This window comes from Electrona antarctica, assembly GCF_951216825.1.
Source record: "Electrona antarctica genome assembly, chromosome: 17".
Classification (NCBI taxonomy): Eukaryota; Metazoa; Chordata; class Actinopteri; order Myctophiformes; family Myctophidae; genus Electrona; species Electrona antarctica.
In genome coordinates, this window is record NC_136798.1 from 20,646,446 (window position 1) to 20,669,180 (window position 22,735).

Here is a 22,735-nt window from a genome sequence, read left to right on the forward strand (position 1 = left end):
TATCACACATTCATCTTCTCTCTAGTCTCTAACGGCGCGCAAGCAGATGTGAACGTGTTTCATTCATGGCTGACCTGTAGCAACTCAGCAGCAGGTGTTCTGTGTCAGTGTTACTAAACACTTGGCAAGCAGTTGCATTTCAAAATCCTCATTCTTATACTGAATTACCAACGCTGGTGAATTAACATTCCATTTAACTTTTCACTATTTATTCTCTCATCTAGACACATACAAGTGCAGTCATGATGAACAGTACGATGATCTCTAAGTTATATTAATGACATAGTTCAATGTTGAAATTGAATGGCATTCCCCTTTAAGTAAAACATGCGAGTACTTTTTGCACCACTGCCTTGTACGCCCTTGGAGAACTTACTGGGATCGTTGAGTTGGTGCTGCTGCCTGGACGCCGCCGTCCTCTTTCCTTTGGTGGTCACAGAGATCCTGGTACCGCAGCAGCTCGGCGCCGTGCCCGCCAGTCCGGCTGCCGCGGCCCTCCCATTGGCATTGTTATTGGGGTGGGGCAGCAAGCCACCCCTGGCGTTCGTGATCCGCACCGGGAAGGTCTCCATGCGCGTCGCCCTCATGGTCGATCCCGGCCCGTAGAAGACCGGAGGCTTGCTGATGATGTGGGGGCTGCCGACGCCGGTGGCCAAGGTGGCATTGGTGGAGATGGTGTTGGCGGCCGGTCCGGGGGAGGTGGGGGGCTGCGAGCGGAAGGGGGGCCGGGAGGCCAACGAGGACGGGGGAGGGGTTTGCTGGACGTGCTGGCAGGAAGGGGGCAGGTCCAGGCTTCTGCCACATTTATGACACTTGGAGCCGCCGTCATGGCTCGCCGTCGGCGTCTTGCACTCCCCACAAAACGCTATGTGCACAGCTGGTCGCATAGGCTGCAGATGGATGAGGAGAACCATGTTATATACTATATTAGTTACGAGTATGTGAAGGGCTGGGCGATGTTGATGTCACGATTACTTCAGGCGTTTGCCTCGAGAACAGCAGACTACAAGCTTACAATGCATCGAGATGCGACACGTTCCAAGTTTGTACGGTAGATTGGCTATTCTTAGCTATTTTTGTACGCCACTGGCCAAGCAACCGTGACAGGGTGATTGAAACCCGAAGCGAAGCAGAGGGGCCTTTATAACACTTGCAGGTGTTATCTCAATAATAACCATTAACCGCTCCCCGAAGATTATCCGTCTTATTACACGGCTACTTAAAGGACCACTTCACCACTTTTCAACTTATCTTCATATCCTCACTAATAATCCTAATAGTCCTCACTAATAATCAAGATAAAATGGCATGATTTTCATCTACTCAGTCTGTGTCTCATAGGAGGGTTGTGGGCAGTTCAGATACCCGTCCACCAGTGACATCATCATTAGGCAGATTTTTTTTTAAACAAGGTTTTTTTTTTTACAAAAATGTTTAGATTTGTATTATCGTGAGAATGATGGCTTCAATTTTCGCATTGCAAATAGAAAGCCTGCCGTTTCTATTAGCTTGTATTCCCCATCATGATGTCACTGGTGGACGGGTTTCGGAAAAGCCCACAGCCCTCCTATAAGTGGTCCTTTAATAACAAAATTGACCCAAAAGTAAACAAAAGGATTTCATTGATTCCAGTAGTGAAAGTAGTACATTCATTTATACCAGGTGTGTCCAGTGCACCACGGTCAGCATGGAAAACACCGGTAAGAGAAGGGTAGATTACATAAAAATCAAAAAGCATGGTTCTGGACTTCAATACATCTCCGGTTAATTGCCCAAACCTAGGTATGTGTCCGTCCTACCCATCAGTTTGGAACTACACATATCCCAGTCCGGTCAAACAGATGTACACTGAAACTATCTATGAATAAGGACTTCAAAGTTTATCTCTTGTCGACCAATTTGGGAACCCATCGGCAAAAAAGGAAAAAACAGAACGTGGATAGCAGGTGTTGCGCGTTTGCTCCACCTTAGGCCCTCTTCTGGGGCGCCTATGTTTTCATTCCCACTAACAACAATGTATTCATTGTATTGTATACACTAGGGTTGGGTTGTTTTTTTTGGGTTTTTTTGTTCAGTAACAGGGGTCTCCCTGTCTCTTCATCTCTTTAATAAACAGAAAATACATTTCCAGGTAGGTGACAAAGTTTCAGCCAACCAGGAGAGAGTAGCCATTTATGAGCTTAATCTTTATAGTGTTCCAGTTCCAATTTTGTCTGCTCATTTGTGTCATCACTTACAATTCCACTTGTGTAATCTGTATCCTGACTGTGTTCTCTATCCAGATTGGATAAAATTGGTATCCTAGTTTCGGTTTCTGAAAATGTATTTTCTGTTTAATAAAAAGCTGGAGACATAGAGACTCCTGTTACTGAACAAACACCCTATATCAATGAGTACAATCACAATATAGAGCTTATTTTAACCAAAGAAAATCACTTTTTGACTGCTTGTATTACCCAATGTAAACCAATATATGTTTATTACTGGTGTTGTGATCTTACCAGTGTAGGTTTAATAGCAGAGGGGAAACCACTGCAGCCTTCTAGGGGGGGCTTCCTCTTCTGTGGGACACGTCGCTTTATGTTCAAGTGATCTTCATCTACCAGGGAGGGAGGGAGGGAACAGAAACAACGACAGGTCTGCATTAATATCAATAGTGTTATGGTGTTTGTCAGGTGAGAACTCAGAAGCAGACAAATCAGAACGTGATTTGACAATGTCTCATAGCGCAGGACAAGAGTTTTGAGAGTTTCAATCTCATTAACCTCGCCCACCAGGCTTTCCACCACCTCTGTTTCATTTTGGTATATGATCCGCTCGGGAGCGGATGATATCGTTACGTCATGTTGTAGTATTGTTTTGTAGTCGACAGGCAGGAACAACAAACATGAACTTCCTTTTCCCTCAAACCGGAAGAATAACAATAAAAGCTCTCGTAGCCTGCAACTTTTATTGAGAAAAATCGGTTTGCGGGAAAAGGAAGTTCGGGTTTGTTGTTCCTGCCTGTCGACTACAAAACAATAACATGACGTAACGATATCATCCGTTCCCGCCCGGATCATATACCGAAATGAAATGGTGCCCAGGCTACAATCTCATAGCCCGAGGGGACTGGACAGTCGGCTGAACGGACTAAACATGTTGCACTGACCGATTCATAGGGGATTCACACTATGGTCCTGGATGCGCACTCGGGACCACTTGGCAGATGTTGTGGTAGTGTGAATGCTGCGTACCGTTCCCGGGAGCGGATCACCCAACCTTTCCCGGAACCGCATCGGGACCGATTGAAGTGTACTCGGATACAGATCGATGCAATGTGAAAGCATTGAATACAATTGAATGAAGTGTACTCGGGTGCGGAAGAATCAAGGCCAATGTGAAATTGTGAATCATGGCCAGAGGGGACCAGGCAACCGTATTTGGGAACAGTTTGAATCAAATGGACTCAGTGTGAATCCCCTATCAGTCAATGAACAACACTCTCCCACTGCCTCCATCGCGGCTATCATTTGTTGAGAAGCACACAGCCCGTTTCAATAAGAAATAATCTCACAATATGGTAGTGAAAAGCCATTTAATTTGGTCTTGAAGAGTTGATAAAACACAAAAGTGCAAATGTGTGTGTGAGATGTGTTTAGGGGGAGAGGCAGACACATACAGAAAAATAAATACATTGTACTAAAAATAAATACATTGTACTAAGGCAATGTACCAAGTCTACTAGACAACTAATGCTAGCGAGCTAAAATAGGCCAATTCTTGCTCTAGAAAACGCCAATGTTCCAATCGCGATCACCAGATAATCACAAATGACCTCCGAACATCAGCGATTTGTTCAAAACCACGGACAGCACCGTAGTTTCAGAGAAAATAGCGTGCAAAGGCTGCGGCTAATACAGAAGCTAATGGCTATGAAGAAACAGAAGCAGTGCTGGCGAGGCCTTAGCAAGCCTCTGTTCGCTATCGCTATGGTTGCTCCATAGCGATTCCAAAGATGAAACACAGCAAGGCTTTCTTATAGCGATATCAAACGCCAAATCAACGAATCAAATGAGTCCATGGATGCGGCTCACCGCTCCAAGAGATGGGTCAAATGCCGAGAACAAATTTCACTGTGGTAACGTGTGTGACAAATCGTACGACTTTGACTTTATACGAGCCTACTGGTCATGAGCGCCCTGCGTAATTAATTTATAGGATGAGTATAACTGTGATTAACACCAAATGTGTTAACAGTTATCTGTCATGGTCCTTCACGTTCAGTGATAATCATTTGACTGCTGAATGTGTTTACCTCTTAGAGCTACAAATGGAACCCTATGGATCATAAAGATCCATTTGGCACAACTATACTTGAGACTACACAGGAGAAAACGGGGTAAAACACAATTGGCTACTCAGAATGTATTAAATACAAAATATAAATGGACAAACAAAAGAAAACACACATTTAAATGTGTTATTCAGCAGTAGTTTAGTTAAAGTATTACAAACTAAGAGAAACCAACTTCAAAGAGCTGCCTGGCTGTGAAGGCCCACCATGGATTAGCCTAAATGCATTGAGTAGTTTCTGTGTGCCAGAGTTTCTGAAATTCCTCCAAGATGTCACCCCTCATTATCAACTCAATTTTTAACCTTGTGCTCCAACAAATCAAATTGCCCAACAGCATATTGGAAGGGCACACTTATTTCTCACATCGTATCACTTCCTTGCATTTTCAGCTACTCTTTCGCTTCCAGTTTTTGTTTTTGATCATAAAAAGAAAGAAAAAACTCAAAGATGTTGAGATGATGATTAAATAAGGCTGGGGGGAGCTCGTCACCAAGGTCACTTTTGTACAGAAATCCTCTAATCATTTCCTGGATTCAGAGACTTGGCAAAGCTATACACAGCCGTATTAAGCTTGTCTATGCGAGTGTGTGATGAGCCATCCTCTCTTTGCTCATCTGATGCTGCTGCCAGGGTGAAAGGGAAGCAGGCACAGAGGAAGGCAATAAGGGGAGGGGAAGGAGACAGGGACTTAGGGAAGGACAGAGAGGAAGGTAGAGAGAAAGACAGAGGGAGCAGAGAAGGCAGGCAGGCATACGACACAGAAGCAGGGAGACAGGTATAGAGATAGAGAAGGAAAAGAGGAAGACGGGGGGTAGGGAAATAAGAAGCAGACAGGGAGATGGAAGGAGGCAGAGAGGCATGGATACTCCTCCTTCCTCTCTCAGGGGCTTTGTGGATTAATCTGAGAGGGCTCTGATCCCCCTCTCTGGCAGACAGCAGGCAGGAGACTCTGCCCAGATCTGCAGCCCCGCAAACAAAGCCACAAAATGTGCCTGTGAATGCTACAGAGCACATGCACACACAGCAGGGACACGCGTACCGACACCACAGTACATACAGTATACTGCATTTGTTCTCATACACAGTACGTGCACTCACGCACACAGATGCACAAACGCACGTACAAAACATGTACGTGCTGCACGTGCACACACAGGAACACAGTGTTCTCCCTGAAATGCTTGTTTGTTTGCTTGCTGCAAATTGTCAACAACCCTAACCAGAGAATTACACTCAACTTTCACAAACAAGATGTGGTGACTTTCTCATGAATGTGGATGCTGCTTACTTGTTATCTCTGGACAGGTGAGCACAATGCTGTCCACTTCAACTGCTTGCTGCGTAGGGCAGAAGTTATTTCTGGAAGGGTAAAGGAAATGATGATATTGGTTAGCAAGACTCAGCAAATAGTACTTTCAATTCAATTGACCTAGTTTTGCAAACTGCTGTTACGTTTCCAGGTCTTCATTTTTTGGTTGGTTTTGCGGATTTCCTGGTCAACGTTAACCCATTTAGACGGGCTAACATGGCCACGTTACTTTCCCCTTAAAGGTCCTTTCAAACGGGCATCGATTAACGCAGACGTTGTTGCCTGGATCAACGACAGGTCTGCTCATGAGGGGCGCGCCAACGCATGCGTAAAAAATAAAAGCTAAACATAATTCAGGTCTGGTCAGTCTTGTGCACGAAACGAGCATGCACGCGACAATTTCACGGGGCCGCGCTCACATAAATAAATACGCTTGCATTGTCGCCGCTCGACTTCTCTGCATGTACAAAAAAACCGCAGGTCTCATTGAAAATTAATTACTAGGCGCGTTAATCGCTGCCCGTTTGAAAGGACCTTTAGACCGGCTGCCGCGGCAGGGTTGCTTTATCTCTGAAGCCGGGAAAGCGTGCATGTCTCCGTGTAGTTTTGTAGTCTTTTTCTGTACTTTTCCAGATTCCATCCAGATTCCCGGATTCAATTCTGTGAAATTTCTCAGAAAGACCTCAGGTTTTAGGTTGTCTTTCATAAAAAACTGCCTTAGGTTTCAGAAGGCTTTCAAAATCGGCCTCAGGCCTAAATGGGTTAAAAGAAAATAAGCCAGAACATTAAATAAAACTGTCAATAGTCGAGTACCGACTATAAACCCCCTGTGTACAGAAAATAAACCCAAATGATGTAATTAAAAACAGGGTAAACATGGGCATAGTGGCAGAAATAAAATCCTATATTCTTGATAGTTCTCAAATTCTGCCCGAACCTGACCTGATCCGACGTTTTCGGGCAGGGCCTAAAACGTATGCTAATCAGTAGGGCCAGGTTGGGCCTCGGACTCCTTAGAAAAATAATATATTGCATTTTTTTTAATAAAAATAAAAATAATTCTGTTATGTTCTCAAATCCTGCCCAAACCCGACAAGTTTTAGGTCCGGGTCGGGCCTAAAATGTATGCTAATTAGTCGGGTCAGGCCAAACTACAGTATTTCGCAATTAGGATCAGGCCAAAGGTTGGTTAGAGATGTCAGTGATAACATGCACTAAAGCCAGTACTACAGACATACTCTTATTGTCTGTACCGTTTAAAACTCAGATAGAGTACAGTATGTCTGTACTGTTTAAAACTCTGATACAGATACTGTATATACACACTGTAAAAAATACTGGAAACTACCCATTTCCAAATCACACACACCGCTATAATGTTGTAATGCAATGTATGAATATATCATTACCCTAAACTCACATACTGAACAATACACTCTATAGAAATAAGCTTTGACTGTATATTATTGTAATCCAATCCTAACAATCGAACGGAGAGAAAGCCAAATCCCTTCCAGGCCCATGGCCATCCCTTCCAGGCCCATGGCCAGCCACAAGTGCCATAACAAAAAGGTGGAAAGAAATCAGCATGCAGCTCAAAAGGTCAATGTACAAAGAGACACACACACAAAAGTTATACATAAAAATGTGTGCGCTCTGTGTGCGTGTGTATAATATTTATTTGTATTCTTTTTAAGACGGAGAGAGAGTATATCAAAAAGTGCATGCAATGGCTCGCATTCCAGTTCTGTGCCAAGCAAGGGGCTCAAGAGTGACTGCTTACCTTTCCTTAAAGTCAAGGCTGCTTAAAAAAGATAAAAAGAAGAGTCTTGTTTCACTAAAGCATTTAGTGGTCTACACTTAAAGCAAAGTATCTCTCCACCCGTGTTTTTGGCTACGTTCAAAGTACGTTCAAAGTACAAGTAGTCCTAATGCAGTGTGTACTAGGCTGTGGTTGTTTGACAGACGTGTTTAAATTGAAGATGTATGAATGTAACCTTTCATTTGCTTTTATTGATCCCATATTCCCATGCTCCAATTATATTGACAAAGGCTCAAAACCATCTTAAAATTGCATAGGAATTTAAAAAACAATGTTCAGTGTTCCCCCTAGGATGAAGTTCATATAGTGGTGCTAAATAATAATAATCTGTTCTTTTTGGGAGGCGTTGCAGTCAGCACTCAGCAGTCTATGTCAGTGGTTTTCAACCAGTGGTCCTTGAGGGCGTTCCAGGTGGTCCCCATGCAGCTACATTATGGAGAGTTAGTAACCAAATGGACCCCTATAGATCTTTAACTTTTGAGAGTGTAAAATGAAACCAAATGGAGTACGGGTCCATTTGTTTTCTCTCAAGAGTTAAATTGTTAAACATCTGCATTACTTAATTTACATCATGGAATTGTGGACAAAATCTTGTCCAACGACAACAAAATATTATTTGGTTTTGGGTCTGAGAGGCTAGATGTCATCAAATGGTGGTCCATGGCTCAAATGCAGAATAAATAATTGGCCTTGACATGAAAAGGGAAAACCACTGGTCTATGTAATGGAGTGAAGTCTAAGTTGCATGACTTTTTTGTCAAGTTCAGCAGAAAATGATAATCCTCCTTATCAGTGAACAATGTTGATTTGCTTCTATGTCGATTGTCGACATATACCCGGATACCTGATGTTAACTTGATTAAAACTGCTGATATGCTCCGGTAACTCAGGTAAGTTAACTGACCTGAGTTGAAGCAATATGGTTTTCTGAAAATAAATTGACCCTGGACCATGGACTTGTTATAAATGGAGAATATTCACATAATATTCAAACATTTATTGCCAAAACAATATTGCAGTTGATTTGGAATTTATTTGTGCGTGCTCAGAGATAACAATACATAGGAGAAACACTGAATAGAGCAGAATGCACATGACGTCGTGACATCATCATCATACCCGGAAGTTAACGCCTACTCAACTTTTTTACAGAAACGTCCTATCCGATTGCATTAAATTACATTAAACTTCATCTGCCACTGCCACTCACTTTATGCATGCGCATACCTCTATACTCAAAATATGTGTCACAACCACCAACATTCGTTGCACTCTCAACTCTCAAAATATGTGATTTCACGCTAAGATTCTGATACTACTCGGATACCAATGGCCAATATACATGTACAAACACAAACACAAACCCAGATTGACCCCGACTGAGTGACCTGTATTTTCACCTTTGGACTGGTTTCCTTATTGCGTGTGGAAAGCTGCGTCCTTGTAGGACTACACCTGGTGTGTGACTGACGATGCAATAGTTGCTTCTGTTATGGATAGTTGGTTCTGGGAGATCACTGCAAAAAGAGTAACAAATGGTCTGTCAAACACAGCTGATATAGTCACAATAGAAAAACATTTAATTTGGTACATTAAAGACCAGGTGAATTGGAAAATAAAAATGTGCATGAAATTAAAAAAAACGTTTTATGGACTTTTGATATAAAAATACACAACAATGTAAATGTTCCCATTGTTTTGGCATCCATTGTTACGTATGCCCATATGATGGCCACAGATAATGGTCTAAAAGTGTAAAAAACACGTATTTTTTATATTCTTAATGTGAAATTCTCATCGGTTGATATCAGACTGAAAATGTTTGCATGACAAAGTCCTAATGTGCAATTTGTGAACACAATATGTAACATTTTGATGTTTTAGTAATACTGTTCCTGCTGTTCTTCATACATACAGCCAACCAGGTGAAGGAATCAGACTGAGGCTTTGACTTTTATATGAAATATCCGAGACTATTAACAATCTATGGAGGATGCTTCTGAACAGATTGCTAGTTTGACCACTTCAAATGCTCTAATCTAAAAATAATGACCCAAAATAGCCTATCTAGTGACGCATTGAGAGCTTGTATATCGGCTATTATCGTTGCACAACATGCTTCCATAGAAGACATGCTGGCTTCTATGAAATCCAGATGACTGAAATCAGACTGAGAACTGTAATCCATGATGACGCGTGAAAGCAACAAACACAGATCTAGGCAATCCTTGCATGTCATACCCGAGTCTCTTGCCAAAGTTGCCAGGTGCTAGTTTGTTGAGAGGCCTACTGTGATTGTTTGTCCCTCTTTCATACGTTCTCAAGGGATCCGACGCCAAGAAGTGCCTAAGGGATGGAGACTGGCAGAGAGAGAGAGAAACAGATTACTTAACGCAGCAGAGGCATCTGCTTGGAAAGAAACCATTACGGTTAGAGCACACATCTGTTTAATATAATATATAGTGTGATAAAGTGAGTAAAGCCGTTACCATGCAGGAAAACACGTATAAGTCAGCGTTCATGGATTTATCCTCCACTACTACAGTCAATTCATTTTCCGGTGCCACACAACAGAACAGAACATCACATTTCTAAATGGCTTCCAACTAGTGCTGCACGATTCTTTCTCAAATGTAAATCTCGATTTTCCTCCACAAGAATTGAGATCATGATTTTCACACGATTCCAAGTTTTTTCCATGAAGATATTTATTGTCTTTAGTCTGTCTCTAGTTGCTGACATTACTACATTCAAAATGTGGCACCTGGAGCAAAGTAAGCAAACTACTGTGGCTTTAAACATACAAGTGAGACAACATCAAAGTGCTCGACTTAACCCATTTAGACCTGAGAACGCATGTGTGTCATATTATAGCTTTAAACCCATTTTGGGCGGGAACCCCTTTTGGTGTTTTAACTAAGCATTATGTTATACTTTAGCTATTGAAAAATAGCAGATCTACAAGCTCATAGCGCGCCACCGAGTGGCGCGCTATGAACTTGTAGGTCTGCTATTTTTGAAAAATCGTAAAAATGCGGCACAAATCTTTGAATATATATTCTTTCAGAGCGAACGTTTTTTTTATTTTGACGTCAGGCCTGAATGGGTTAAACCTCTCTCTTAAAGCCTCTTGTAGCTCAAAGGAATTGGACAGCCAAAGTGCTGCACGATTCTTGCTCAAATTTAGAAATGAGATTGTATGGGTGTCTGAATCTAGATCTCGGACTTTTTTCGATTAATTGTGCAGCACTACTTCCAACCAACTAGTAGATTTCCTTTGTGAAAAGTGGGACAAATACAACAGCTCGATCCACATACTACCACATGTATTTGATAAAAAAGGGTTTAGCTTTTCAGGCCTAGCCGATCATAACTAATTTCAGCCCAATGACCCATTAGCTGAGAGAGAGATGAAGCAGGAACCCACAACACATATTGTATAAATTGTGTCGCAGATCAACCTTTTTAATAGATTTCCTTTCATAGATTTCAGTGTGTTGGATTAACTATCTCAACTTAAGCGAGTCTCAATTTGACTTTCATACTGAAATAAATTGAATCCAATGGCTTACTTGAGAGAAAACGAAAACGGAGGTATGGGGGAAATGGTTCGCCAATGTCAAGTACACTGTGAGTCGTAGTCAAAGGGCTAGACAAGCCAGAACGTCCGGTATGGTCCTTTAAAGAAGATTTGACTTTTTTGGTTGCTACACTCCTAGTGTAAAATATAATACGACATAAATGGAATACAATGGGCTACTACTCCCAAATCGCACCATCGCCTCCACCTCGTGAACCACAAGGACAACCCCCCATAGAGAATGAGTCCCATTGCCAGTGCTGCCAGCTGTGCATTGGACCTCCAGGGTGCAATTGCCCCATGACACCAGATGCCAATGATGCGGTTGGCACAGATGACAATCCATAGAACAGCCAAACAAACGAGAGAGAGAGAGAGAGAGAGAGAGAGAGAGAGAGAGAGAGAGAGAGAGAGAGAGAGAGAGAGAGAGAGAGAGAGAGAGAGAGAGAGAGAGAGAGAGAGAGAGAGAGAGAGAGAGAGAGAGAGAGAGAGCACCCTAACAGGGTCCCTGATTGACAACAGCAGCAGAGATCAGAGATGTTGTGAGGATGAGTCATGGAAGAGAGGAAGGGGGTGGACACAGGTAGCAGCAGATGGAGACTAAGAGGAAAGGAGAATAATAAAAGAGGAGAGAAAGAGGGATAATGGAACAGAGAGAGAGAGAACAGGCGGCAGGGGAGAACAGGGTGGATGGAAATGAAAAAAGGTGGACGCAAGGAAGTGAACGAGACAGGCTGTGGTAGAGAAGACGAAGATCTTTGAGATGGGTCGAAGGAAAGAAAAGGAAAAGAATGAAAGCAAGCAGAGAGAAGAGCGGCAGCCACAAACAAGGCAGAACAGATCTTTGGGAAGACGTGAAGGAGGTATAGCCTGTAGTGATGTACAATATAATCTGTAGGATATCGAAATAGGCCATAAAAATGCCATATCGGTATCGGATCGGTCTAAAACAAATCCAGATTATTTTCACAGATATTGATGACGCAATAATAATGTGACTGTCAATGGTCGCTTTTGTTTTGTGTATTTCTAATGTTTGAAGGCAGCATAATCCATATAATATCGGAATCGGTTAGAATCAGTATCGGCAGATATGACCCTGCAAATAATCGGAGATCGGATATCGGTCATAATTTCATAATCGTGCACCCCTAATAGCCTGTTACCTTCTTCCCCTCCGGGGAGGTCTGCTGTCGCTCCACCTCCTCCATGGTCATCACCGACAAGCTGGAGAGAGGACAGAGAGGAGACGAGAGGAAAGATGAGCGGGGGTGCCAATATTCTAAATGTGTACATTCTGCATTAACCTTGACCTCACTAGTATGTATCATCATCACATGTATTGTAGGCAGGAAATAGGAATGCCGCAATTTGAGTGTACGCACTAGGGCTGCGGTGAACATATTGCCATGTGTGATAAACTTGGTTGGTTATTGCCATCGCAACATGAGATGCGATCAAACAAAATGTTCACTCTTGATTATCTACTCATGGTCACAGTGATCTGTGCGTGCTCTGACCAGAGATAATAGGTACGTAGGTACTGTCTCGCAAATGTGTTACATCCCTACAAGGTACTTTCCAAAGAAGACTACTGTAAATGGCTACATTCCTTTAGGCAAAACATCAGCAGTGCTATTGTGGTGCCATGCGACACAATGTTAAGGAGACGTGCATCTGGCACATTTACATTGTTTGAACAATTAAAACCAGCAGGCTGAAAATCGGACATGTACTTTGTGTGTACTGTACAGCCTGAAGCAGAAGAATGTCTCTCAGGCTTGTGAAAATGGTCTAGCGCTCTGCTGCCTCAACTTTCCAGCTTCACGGGACATTCTGGTATCGCAGCCCATTGCTGTGTGTTCATTGTGGAAATTCATAAGAGCAATGACAATAAAAATAAAAACAATAGTATACACACAGTACACATGATGAATTATTCTGTACGTGTCTCTCTAGCAGCACAGATAAATAGGACGCTTGAGGGGACAAAATAGGATCCAAGTGTAATGAGGACATACAAACTCAACATCACAGAACAAGTATATTTATGGATGCACTGTATGTGGCGGAAAGCAAGTGAATGCATGCTGGGGGGACAGTGGTGCGTGGTGTGACGGTGTGCGTGTTTGTTTGTGTTGTGTGTGTGCATTTTAGAGGTTGGTGCAGAAAATAAAGGCTAGATAAGTGCTTACTCATGTCTGGTCTCCTCGCTGTCATTGGAGAGGGAATAACCCCAGGTGTGCTTGTAGCCTCCACCTCGCCTCGCCTCATTTCGTTCCAGAGCTTCCATGAGAACAGCAATTAAGAATAAGGAGAACACACAGGATTCATTCAGGTCAGTTCAACAGGATCCATGACACAGCAGACAATGGGTCAGACTCATCAGCTAAATTATTTTTGTACATAAGGCTTATTGTAGGCTAAATATAATAGTTTGTGTTATGTACGACCGTTATGCTAAATATATTGTTTACTTATGTGATAAATGAAAGGAAACCCCACCACTACTCAGTGAGGGGATTAACTAAGCGTATGTCTATCTACCAAATTAGCAATGCGATCATTAGTACATAAGGAATCACAACTTGTCTGAATTTTCTGAAACAAGACAAACATAGATGGCTATTAACTATAGAAAACATGATACAGCATGATACAACTCATCCGAAGCATTTTACAATGTGTATTACATTCAGGCAACTCATTCACTGACTGACACGATGGCAGAGCCAAATAGGCACGACATGAACCTGCTCATCATCGGTAGCAGTTAGTACTAGTAGAGGTTCAGTTTCTCGCGACAAGGACACTTTGACACAAAGCCAGGAGGATGAGCCAGGGATTGAACCAGAAAACTTCTGGCTCCCAGACGCCCGCTATGCCTCCTGAGACAGTGCCTCCCCTTTGGGGTTATTTCCTTGTGACACTATGTTTGGAATGTTCAAACAACCCTGCTTGGCTCTCACTGCAGAACACTGCCAGCTGAATGTGTACAATTCACGGTTTAAAAAACAGCTAGGGTGGCCGATAAAGCTGCATGTTAGCATGAACAGTTGTTAGCATTCCAAAATGGCTGGTTAAAAAAAAACTAAGCTAAATTTTGTGGTCACCAATGCCACTGTGGTAGTAATTATGCTTGTGTTGTCTTGACAATAGCAAAGATTCAGAAATAAAATAAGTGATATTGAAATGAGGTGCTTGATATCAATGCTGATCCTGTTACTTCAATGGTAAACAGAACAGACGCGTTAATTGGTTTCTCAGATGGTGAGAGCTAGTAGATAAGTTCTGCCCAAAACACTTTAATAATGTTGTTCAAGCAGTTTGCTTCTGTCTGCTATACCTGTAACATTAATTATCTATGACGTCAGTTGTTTATTACACATCTATATGACGTATGACTCCAAATGTGGGCATAGTGTCAGCCCAATCAGAGCCCCATTGACTTATGTTACATTAAAAGCATATGTGAAAAATACATTAGACACAGGGACAGACAGATGATCTTCTAGACAGCTAGTCCTGTGCGAAGCCACAATGTGGAAATGTTATATTTACTGCTGGTAAATGGAAATCCCTACAAACATATTCTGTGAGGACTCGCGTTGCTTTCAAAAATATGCACGTGTGATACCTACTGCTGCCTTATGTCGTCATTGCAGTGTACCTCTCATGTTAGCAAGGATTCAGGGAACAATGCGAAAGTTGCATTGACAATTTGACTTTAAAGATTAAGATTTGTCAAGCCATGATGACATTTTATGAGGCTGGCTGTTTTCAGAAATCCAAGCAAAGGTTTACAAAGCTGCATATCAGATACAAGTCTACATCCATGACCATGACCAGTAAAATAGGCTATGCAATCCATTTGTAATCCATGTTGTTGGAAGAATAAGAGTGCTGTAGCTAGAAGCTGAACTATCCATTTTGGCCAACTATCCATATTGTCCCTGTGTTCAAAGAAACGTAATATAAATTCAAATTGGTATGGTTAACAACATCAACTAGTCCTGCTGTCCATAAGCCAGCAGTTTAGGCCTCTAGATCAAGACTATCTAGACCTAATTAGTAATTACCTCAGCCCTGCCCTACATTCACCTACATACAGATGTAGCTACTACTGTGACTACTGGCGACTGTGGCTCAAGAGGTAGAGCAGGTCGTCCAATGATCCATGGGTCGGCGGTTCGAATCCCGGCTCCTCCTGTCTACATGTCGAAGTGTCCTTGGGCAAGACACTGAACCCCAAATTGCTCCCGATGTGCTGGTTGGTACCTTGCATGGCTTCCGCCGCAATCGGTGTATGAATGTGTGTGTGAATGGGTGAATGTAATGCACAATCTATGTAAAGCGCCTTGGATAAAGGCGCTATATAAATGCACCATTTACCATTTACCATTTACTGTTAGACGTCACTGTTTTTACTACATACTTGAAATACTCCTGCTCCATCTACTCCTTCAGAAGGCACAGACGACGGTGGAGTTTTATTTTATACTGTGTAAATGTGGCACAGATGCCGCGGATAAACGCAAGAAGGTGGACTTCTTCAATGGCTACCAGTGTATGTCTATTACCCCATGCAGCTACAGTACGGTGAGGGAGTGCGAAGGATCTGAAAGAGGGCTTTCATACCGTGTATGCTATGGTGGTACAAATCCATAGCACCAACACTGTAACAGCGGCTTTGTTTTATCTTCTACATCATTACCTGCCATGAACTATGGCTACTGTTATAGGTCAATTCAAAACTAGTATTATGCAGTAGTACATGCAGACAGTATTCTAGAATCTGATGTAGGCTACAGGATTCCTATTTATTGGCACATTTGCCAACCTATCCTGTTCAGAATGGAGTTTGTAGGTACAGAGACTTCGTGCTATGATGGTGTGTAGAGACAGACCGTAGCTAAGGTAATTCATTAAGCCGTAATGCTGTACATTTATATATTTCTATTGAAATTACATATAGGCCTTCTTTTTCAAGTTTTTAGGGGCCATGTGTAGAAACAAGCAGCTAGTCCACATGGGATTTTCTATTTAATGAATATTATGTGAATCACATGTTATTAGTGGGGCATTCTAAAACATAAAAACTCATCACTATTTCTGTATATGGGTTAATGTAGGCAATTGTAACTAAGCAAGCAAAGTAGCGCAAAAGACATACAGTACTGTGCATCCATTAACGTTAGTCTTCTGACCAAGCACACAGTAGAATCATAAGTGTTGAGTTATCCATTTGTAACACTGAGTGTGTGTGCAAAATGTAACCAAATGGACCCATAATACTCTGGATTTTACAATGTAGTTTTGGTTACATATTTTTCCCATAAACTTAGAAAACCAATCTATTATCCAGCCTGTGGCACGGAAGTGGACTTTAGTATTAATATGGGAACTATGGATTAGCAGTTTGCTTTATATTCATATATTAAACAAGCTCAGGTTGTTGTGCTATACACTAGTGGTTCTCAGTGGGGGTCCCCAGACTAATTAGTAACACCACTTAAGCCATAGTTCAAAAATAGATAATCTACAATTAGCTCAGGTGTCGAGATGCAATGCACTGTGAGCTTCATCTGCTCCCCCCCCCAAAGACATTCACAAAATAGGGACGCCACGTTTAAAGTGGTTCACTTCACTATAATTTCACCAACTATAGTAGCTAGAATATAATTCAGAATGATAGACTGTACTGTGTAAGGATGACCGTTAGCTTTCTCTCCCCACCTGCAGTAGACAGTTGTTCTAGGATTATGTACTGGATCCAACGACTAAGATCTTATCTTATTGGGGTCTCCAAATTGACGTACATGAAAATGTTTGGAAAGGCACAGCCATTAACCTGCTATATACATGACGTTAGCTTGCCTACAAGCACAGCCAGGCGACAGGAAGGCCCTGTCTAGTGTCTACAGTCCGTACAGCCAGCCAGTTAGCTAACGTCAGCGCTATAATGACAGCGAACACAGCACTTAGCAAGGCCAGTTTTTTTTATTTATTATTATTGTTGTTTTTTCTACTCAACATCCCCCTCCACATTAATGCCTAGCTCGAAGTGCCCTTGGCCTCCTCCTCCTCCTTCCCGGATAACGAGCCTAACGAGGCGGTCAAGCCGGCGTCGTTGATAATTATATCGACTGTGTGGACCCCGTCCGTCGCCGGGGGTGGTGGTGGGAAGGAGCCTATGCTAAGCTAAGCGTTAGCCCAGATAGCGTTGAAGTCAACGCTATCTCTGCTAACGCTTAGCTTAGCTTAGCCAACACTCCCGTGTTGGACCCAAACACTTTTTTTGTGTTGTGTGTGTGGAAGCGAACCAGAAAAGGTTCAGTGGTTTACAGTGTAATAATATTGCCTAAGGGTAGGTCGGTGGGTCGGTACGCTACCGTCTTGTTGCCGTGTGGCCGCCACCGAGCCTGCCTGCCTGCCTGTCTGTCTGTTGTACCGTACGTTTGCCTTATTCTTACCTTCAAAGAAAGAGCTTCTATTGTGACCACTGTGAGCCATGTTTACTCCATCATGTTCCTGTACGACCGAAGGAGGAGGAGCAGCAGGCAGGGCGATGACGACGAGGACTGTGCTGTGTGCGCGCGCGAGCGCGTGCTGCTGCTCTCGACCGTCCGCGCGCGCTCGTGCACGCGCACCCACCTGAACTGGGGGGGTATCAATTAGAAAACTAATTAAGACATTATTAATTAATTGAGCCCCCCCCACCCCTTTCTCATCATGTTTTCCCCCTTTTTTACTTTCTTTATATGATGATTCCTGGTTTTTATAGAAGTGTTTGATTGATTGATTGAAAAATGTATTAACAGTTTGCAGAATTACAGTACATTTGTATGTATTTGTATTTGTATTTGTATGTATCTAAATGTTCTGATGATCATGAACATGAAAAGTTACATTCTATCTATTGAAATACTTAGTAATAGAATTAATCATATATAATATTAATAATAATAAAACAAACAAGACGTTGAGGGAGAAAATGAAGTCTGATAATGATGTACCAACATGCAAGGTAGCCTATACACTATTTAATGTTGTAACATTTTGGACAAAATACCCAATTTTACATCGAGGTACCAGATCATATGTCCCTAGTAGTCTGCAGTGTTGGGCAAGTTGGGCAACTATAGTTACTAGTAATATACCGGTATTACTGTATATTATTACTTTACCCATAAGGAGAGTAGTGTAAGGTATTTAGGTATATTACTCAGGATTTGTTGGCCACCATTTGAAAACATTTCGTTTAAAAGGTAAAAAGAGACTGCTGCTTTATTGTATCGCCTTTTAGGCTGATTGGTGACTCTTATTATTATTATTCAAAACAATTGGATTGAAATGATTAGGCTACTATATTTACCCAGGGTATCTGGGCTAAGCTCAAGAACTTGTTTCCAGCCAGGCCCTGCTCATAGAACATTTCATCGTAGTGGTTCAATGCCTTGTTCAAGGGCACTTCAGCGGTGGTAATTTTAACGTGTCGGACCGCTGATTCGAACTGGCGACCTTCCGGTATCAAGAGCAATCCGTTCGGCCACCGCTAGTTCTAAAAGAAGCTGACTTATGTTTTCCCATGTTTTGTGGGTAGGGGGGCAATAGTAATATATAATATAATATAATATAATATAATATAATATAATATAATATAATATAATATAATATAATATAATATAATATAATAGTCTTGATTCCAAGTAATAAGTAATATAATATTATTACTTTTTTAAGGAGTAATTTGTAATAAGTAACATATTGAGTAATATTAGTCTGGTTGTCTCTGTATCCCAACAAAACGCCAGTCAGGACCACCAGCCAGGCAGCCACCACCACCATCCAGCAGCATACTGACTGTAGCCTACGGTGGTGATGGTCAGCCAGCCACTGCTTTATTACAAAAATGTCATTCAACGACCACCAGTGACCGTCCGTCCATCTCAGACAATATAAGAGGCACAGACGAGATGAGACCTAGTGCGTCAGCCTGGCGAATCACTCACAGTCAGTGGATTTTAGCATACACTTCTAACTTCCCGTCGGCGATTTCACAGTCAAGCCAAATATATATACATACATCACATGCTTTGCTTTGTGTGTTTTGTGGCTCTTGATCTTTTTTAACGCACGAGTAGGCTATAATAATATCAATCACTAGATGGCGCTGTTTCTCGGATGCAGCGAGGCAATGTATTTTAGACCTACTCAACAGTATTCCACATTAGTTATGGAGTAGTAACACCATATTTAAACAATATAATCGCTAGTTTGTACATCCCAATGTTGCTATTAATTGTTTGGATACAGTTCTCTCTTTATTTTTATTTAATATAATTTTTATTTTTCTGGGGGTGATTGAAACATTTAACATTTTACAGCTGGAGCTTGGTCCAAAGCTACAGGTGAACCTGTATGTATATATATATATATATATATATATATATATATATATATATATATATATATTATTGCCATGTTATTGCTTCTGTGAAGTAAACATGAAGCTCTCTTACATCAGCCTCTGGTTCTGCTTATTCTGAGCCTAATTATAGCAATTATGGTAAATGTACTTTGTAGTCACTTTCCACCAGTGGTTGCTATAGCAGCCTCAAACTGCATCTGACAACTGACACACAGGGGAGGGGTATGGTTCTTATTTGTTTCAGAGGTGATTCTGACCACCTTTTAATTGAAGAAAATGATGGCAATCATGGTAAATGTACTTAGTTACTTGCCACCAGTGGTTCCTGGCTGACAGCCACAAACTGCACCTGAGGAGTGAGGACGCACACTACATGGGAGGAGTATGGCCCATTTGTGTGTCAGCAGATCTGACCACCCACCTGAAACGACATGAGCTGTTCCACAACAAAGACAATGTCTTCCCCTCTTAAAAAGCATCTGAGATGCACACAGGCATCTGATGGAGGGACACACCACCGGCACAGCACGATTTTTAATTATATGAAGTTGCTTTTATAGCATACACTCTTTAACATGTGGTAAAAAAAATAAAAACATTTGCAACATGGTGATCTACAAGATTCCCAATATTATTCTACATTAATATTGTGAGGTGCTATATAGATTGGGGTATGCCCATTAATTAACTGTTTTACCAGCCCTACTGAATTTAAAGATGAATGTTCTAAGAACACATATAAGGAAATACGGTATATAGGCTATGTCTATTGCCACTAAGTATTTGCAAGTCAGGGTACAAGCAAGACTAATTAAGGTATAAATTATGTTTATGATTTATGATTATAGGACTACTGCAACTGATTAATATGGCTTCATAACCAGGCATTCTGAAATCAACTGATTAATATGGCTTCATAACCAGGCATTTTGAAATCAACTGATTAATATGGCTTCATAACCAGGTATTTTGAAATTTGTACTTTAATTCAATGTGGAGTTTGTCTTTTGTGTACTTCATGTCTTAAATTAAAAAGATAAATACATAATGTACAGATTATTGATTTTTTGTTAGACTTATGATAGGTTACCTATAGAGCCTATTACTATTTATGTATGTATTTGACCTTGTGTTGACCTTGCTTATTGTACACTATATGGATTAATTAAGAGCATCAAGTTGTAATTACCACCCAAATATTGTATTTGCTGTTTATGATATCTAATAAATTAAGGTAGTGGTTTAGATATTTTCTTTAGTTTTTCTTCAAAAAAGAAAAGATAAACATTACAACATTTAAAAGTATACATGTCTTTACAGTTCACATATTCTTTGCAGAAGAGCTAATGCCACACTGTAAAGGTGGTTGCACACCGGCCGCGTTTTTCGGGAAACCGATGGAGAAACGCCGCAAAAAATCAGAATTCGCATCCGATTCGCGCCCGGTGAGACGGAATTCTGCGAGACAGAATTCTGATTTTTCAGTTGTCCAGTGTGCAACCACCTTTAACCGATGGAGAAACGCCGCTTAAAAATCCGAATTCGCGCCCGGTGTGTAGTCTACATTAATTCTATTCAGAATAACTTAGCATCTTTCGTTTAATATCTATGACACATTTTTAATGTAATAAACATAGAAAAAACGACATCTGCAAATTCTACAATCATTCTTTATACAAGAGCAATAAGGATAAATGGTTAATGATGCATTTATATAGCGCTTATATGCATTTACATTTACATATAGTAGGCCTACATTGTGCATTAGCCTGTATACATTCACCCATTCACAGTTCACACACACACATTCATACACCATGCAAGGCACTTGCTCTGTTCCATAGTTCTAATGCTTCTATGATTCTGCCCTGCATTAAATCATAGAAGCATTAGAGCTATGGACCAGAGATAGCAAGGCACCAACCTGCACATCGGGAGCAATTAGGGGTTCAGAGGCTCAGAGCATATGGTTCAGAGTCTTGCTGAAGGACACGTCAACACTAACTCTGGGGGAGCCTGCGGGCCCCAGATTACGCGTAATCAAATTGGGAAGGGAACATTGCAGGTCCCATCCAGCCGCTCTACAGGCTTGAGGCTACTCTACCCCTGAGCCACTGTCGCTTCACCAAATTAGTTCTGTGACTCTAGGTTACTTTGGCATTTTTGGCAACATAGGCTACAGCCCCTTGGCAACCTCTCCTTGGACAGATACAGCAGAGGCTGGATGGTACTGCTGATGTCCATCAAGTCAAATGCAATATAGAATATATAGCAATGGAACACATCAGGAGAAAAGTAGTGCTTGAAAGGGAATAGTGCTACAGGTGGAAAGTAGTTAAAGACTATGATGGCCAAAATGATAAGAACCATCTTGAAGGCTCTCTTCTTGACAGGGTGCCTTTCATCGCGCCCGGGCCCCGACTGTCCGAGTGCCCAAAGGATTGCAATGTTACAGAACAACATGAAGGCAAACGCCGCCAGGATCATGGCAGTGAAGACCCTCACACTGATCACATCTGCTCCCTTGGCAGTGGAGTATGCCAGAGTGACGAGCCATACTACTGTGACCAGGACGGCTCTGTGGTGGCGGTTCTTCTGTTCGCTGAAGGTGATGGGGTGGAGCACGGCCATGTAGCGGTCCAGGCAGATGCAGCAGAGGAAAATGGGCGAGGAGTCTTTCACGCCGTAGATGAAGCGCAGTGCGTACCAGGTGCTGCTGGGTGTCGGATAGAGTTTGTTGGCGAGCTCAAGTGGAATGGTGAGGCAGAAAAGGATATCCAGCACCGCCAGGTGCAAGATGAAAATATCCGAGGTGGATGATTCCCCCTTGCTCTTGCGAATGAGCCACAGCACCAGTATGTTAGCTGGAATTCCTAGCAACATGTTAATGACCTGCAAAATCAGGTACCACAATATACCGGCTGGCATGTGTGAAATGAAATGAAATGAAATCTATATTTACCCAGGGTATCTGGGCTAAGCTCAAGAACTTGTTTCCAGCCAGGCCCTGCTCATAGAACACATTTCATCGTAGTGGTTCAATGCCTTGTTCAAGGGCACTTCAGCGGTGGTAATTTTAACGTGTCGGACGGCTGATTCGAACTAGGAACCTTCCGGTATCAAGACCGCGCCGCTATCCGTTCGGCCACCGCTGCCATGTGTCTGCAGCTCTCGTACTCTGTCTTCTCTCCAAGGCTGTAGTTGATGGGTCTTTGAGAGATGAGCAGCAAAGAGGAGTTGATGTAAAATACCTCCAT

The 22,735-nt window shown here is 42.0% G+C and overlaps 2 protein-coding genes across 3 annotated transcripts in view; both read right to left on the reverse strand.

The window, feature by feature from the left end:
* senp6a (SUMO specific peptidase 6a) overlaps positions 1-17,642 on the reverse strand; it is a 37,057-nt gene extending 19,415 nt beyond the window's left edge. For both annotated transcript variants that reach the window (XM_079526487.1, XM_079526486.1), the window contains exons 1-8: positions 17,521-17,642; positions 13,243-13,333; positions 12,214-12,274; positions 9,709-9,827; positions 8,868-8,984; positions 5,625-5,695; positions 2,502-2,599; positions 377-890 (exon numbers count right to left, since the gene is read on the reverse strand). In XM_079526487.1, the coding sequence (XP_079382613.1) occupies positions 377-890; positions 2,502-2,599; positions 5,625-5,695; positions 8,868-8,984; positions 9,709-9,827; positions 12,214-12,274; positions 13,243-13,333; positions 17,521-17,560 (1,111 nt within the window). In that variant the 5' untranslated portion in view covers positions 17,561-17,642. The remainder of the gene's footprint in view (positions 1-376; positions 891-2,501; positions 2,600-5,624; positions 5,696-8,867; positions 8,985-9,708; positions 9,828-12,213; positions 12,275-13,242; positions 13,334-17,520) is intronic.
* Positions 17,563-22,735, reverse strand: LOC306941021 (proteinase-activated receptor 3-like; the record flags this gene model as incomplete). Its single annotated transcript, XM_079526324.1, has 4 exons — positions 17,563-17,701; positions 19,788-19,827; positions 21,659-22,397; positions 22,628-22,735. The coding sequence occupies 4 exons, from the start codon at positions 22,733-22,735 to the stop codon at positions 17,563-17,565; spliced, it is 1,026 nt and encodes a 341-aa protein (XP_079382450.1).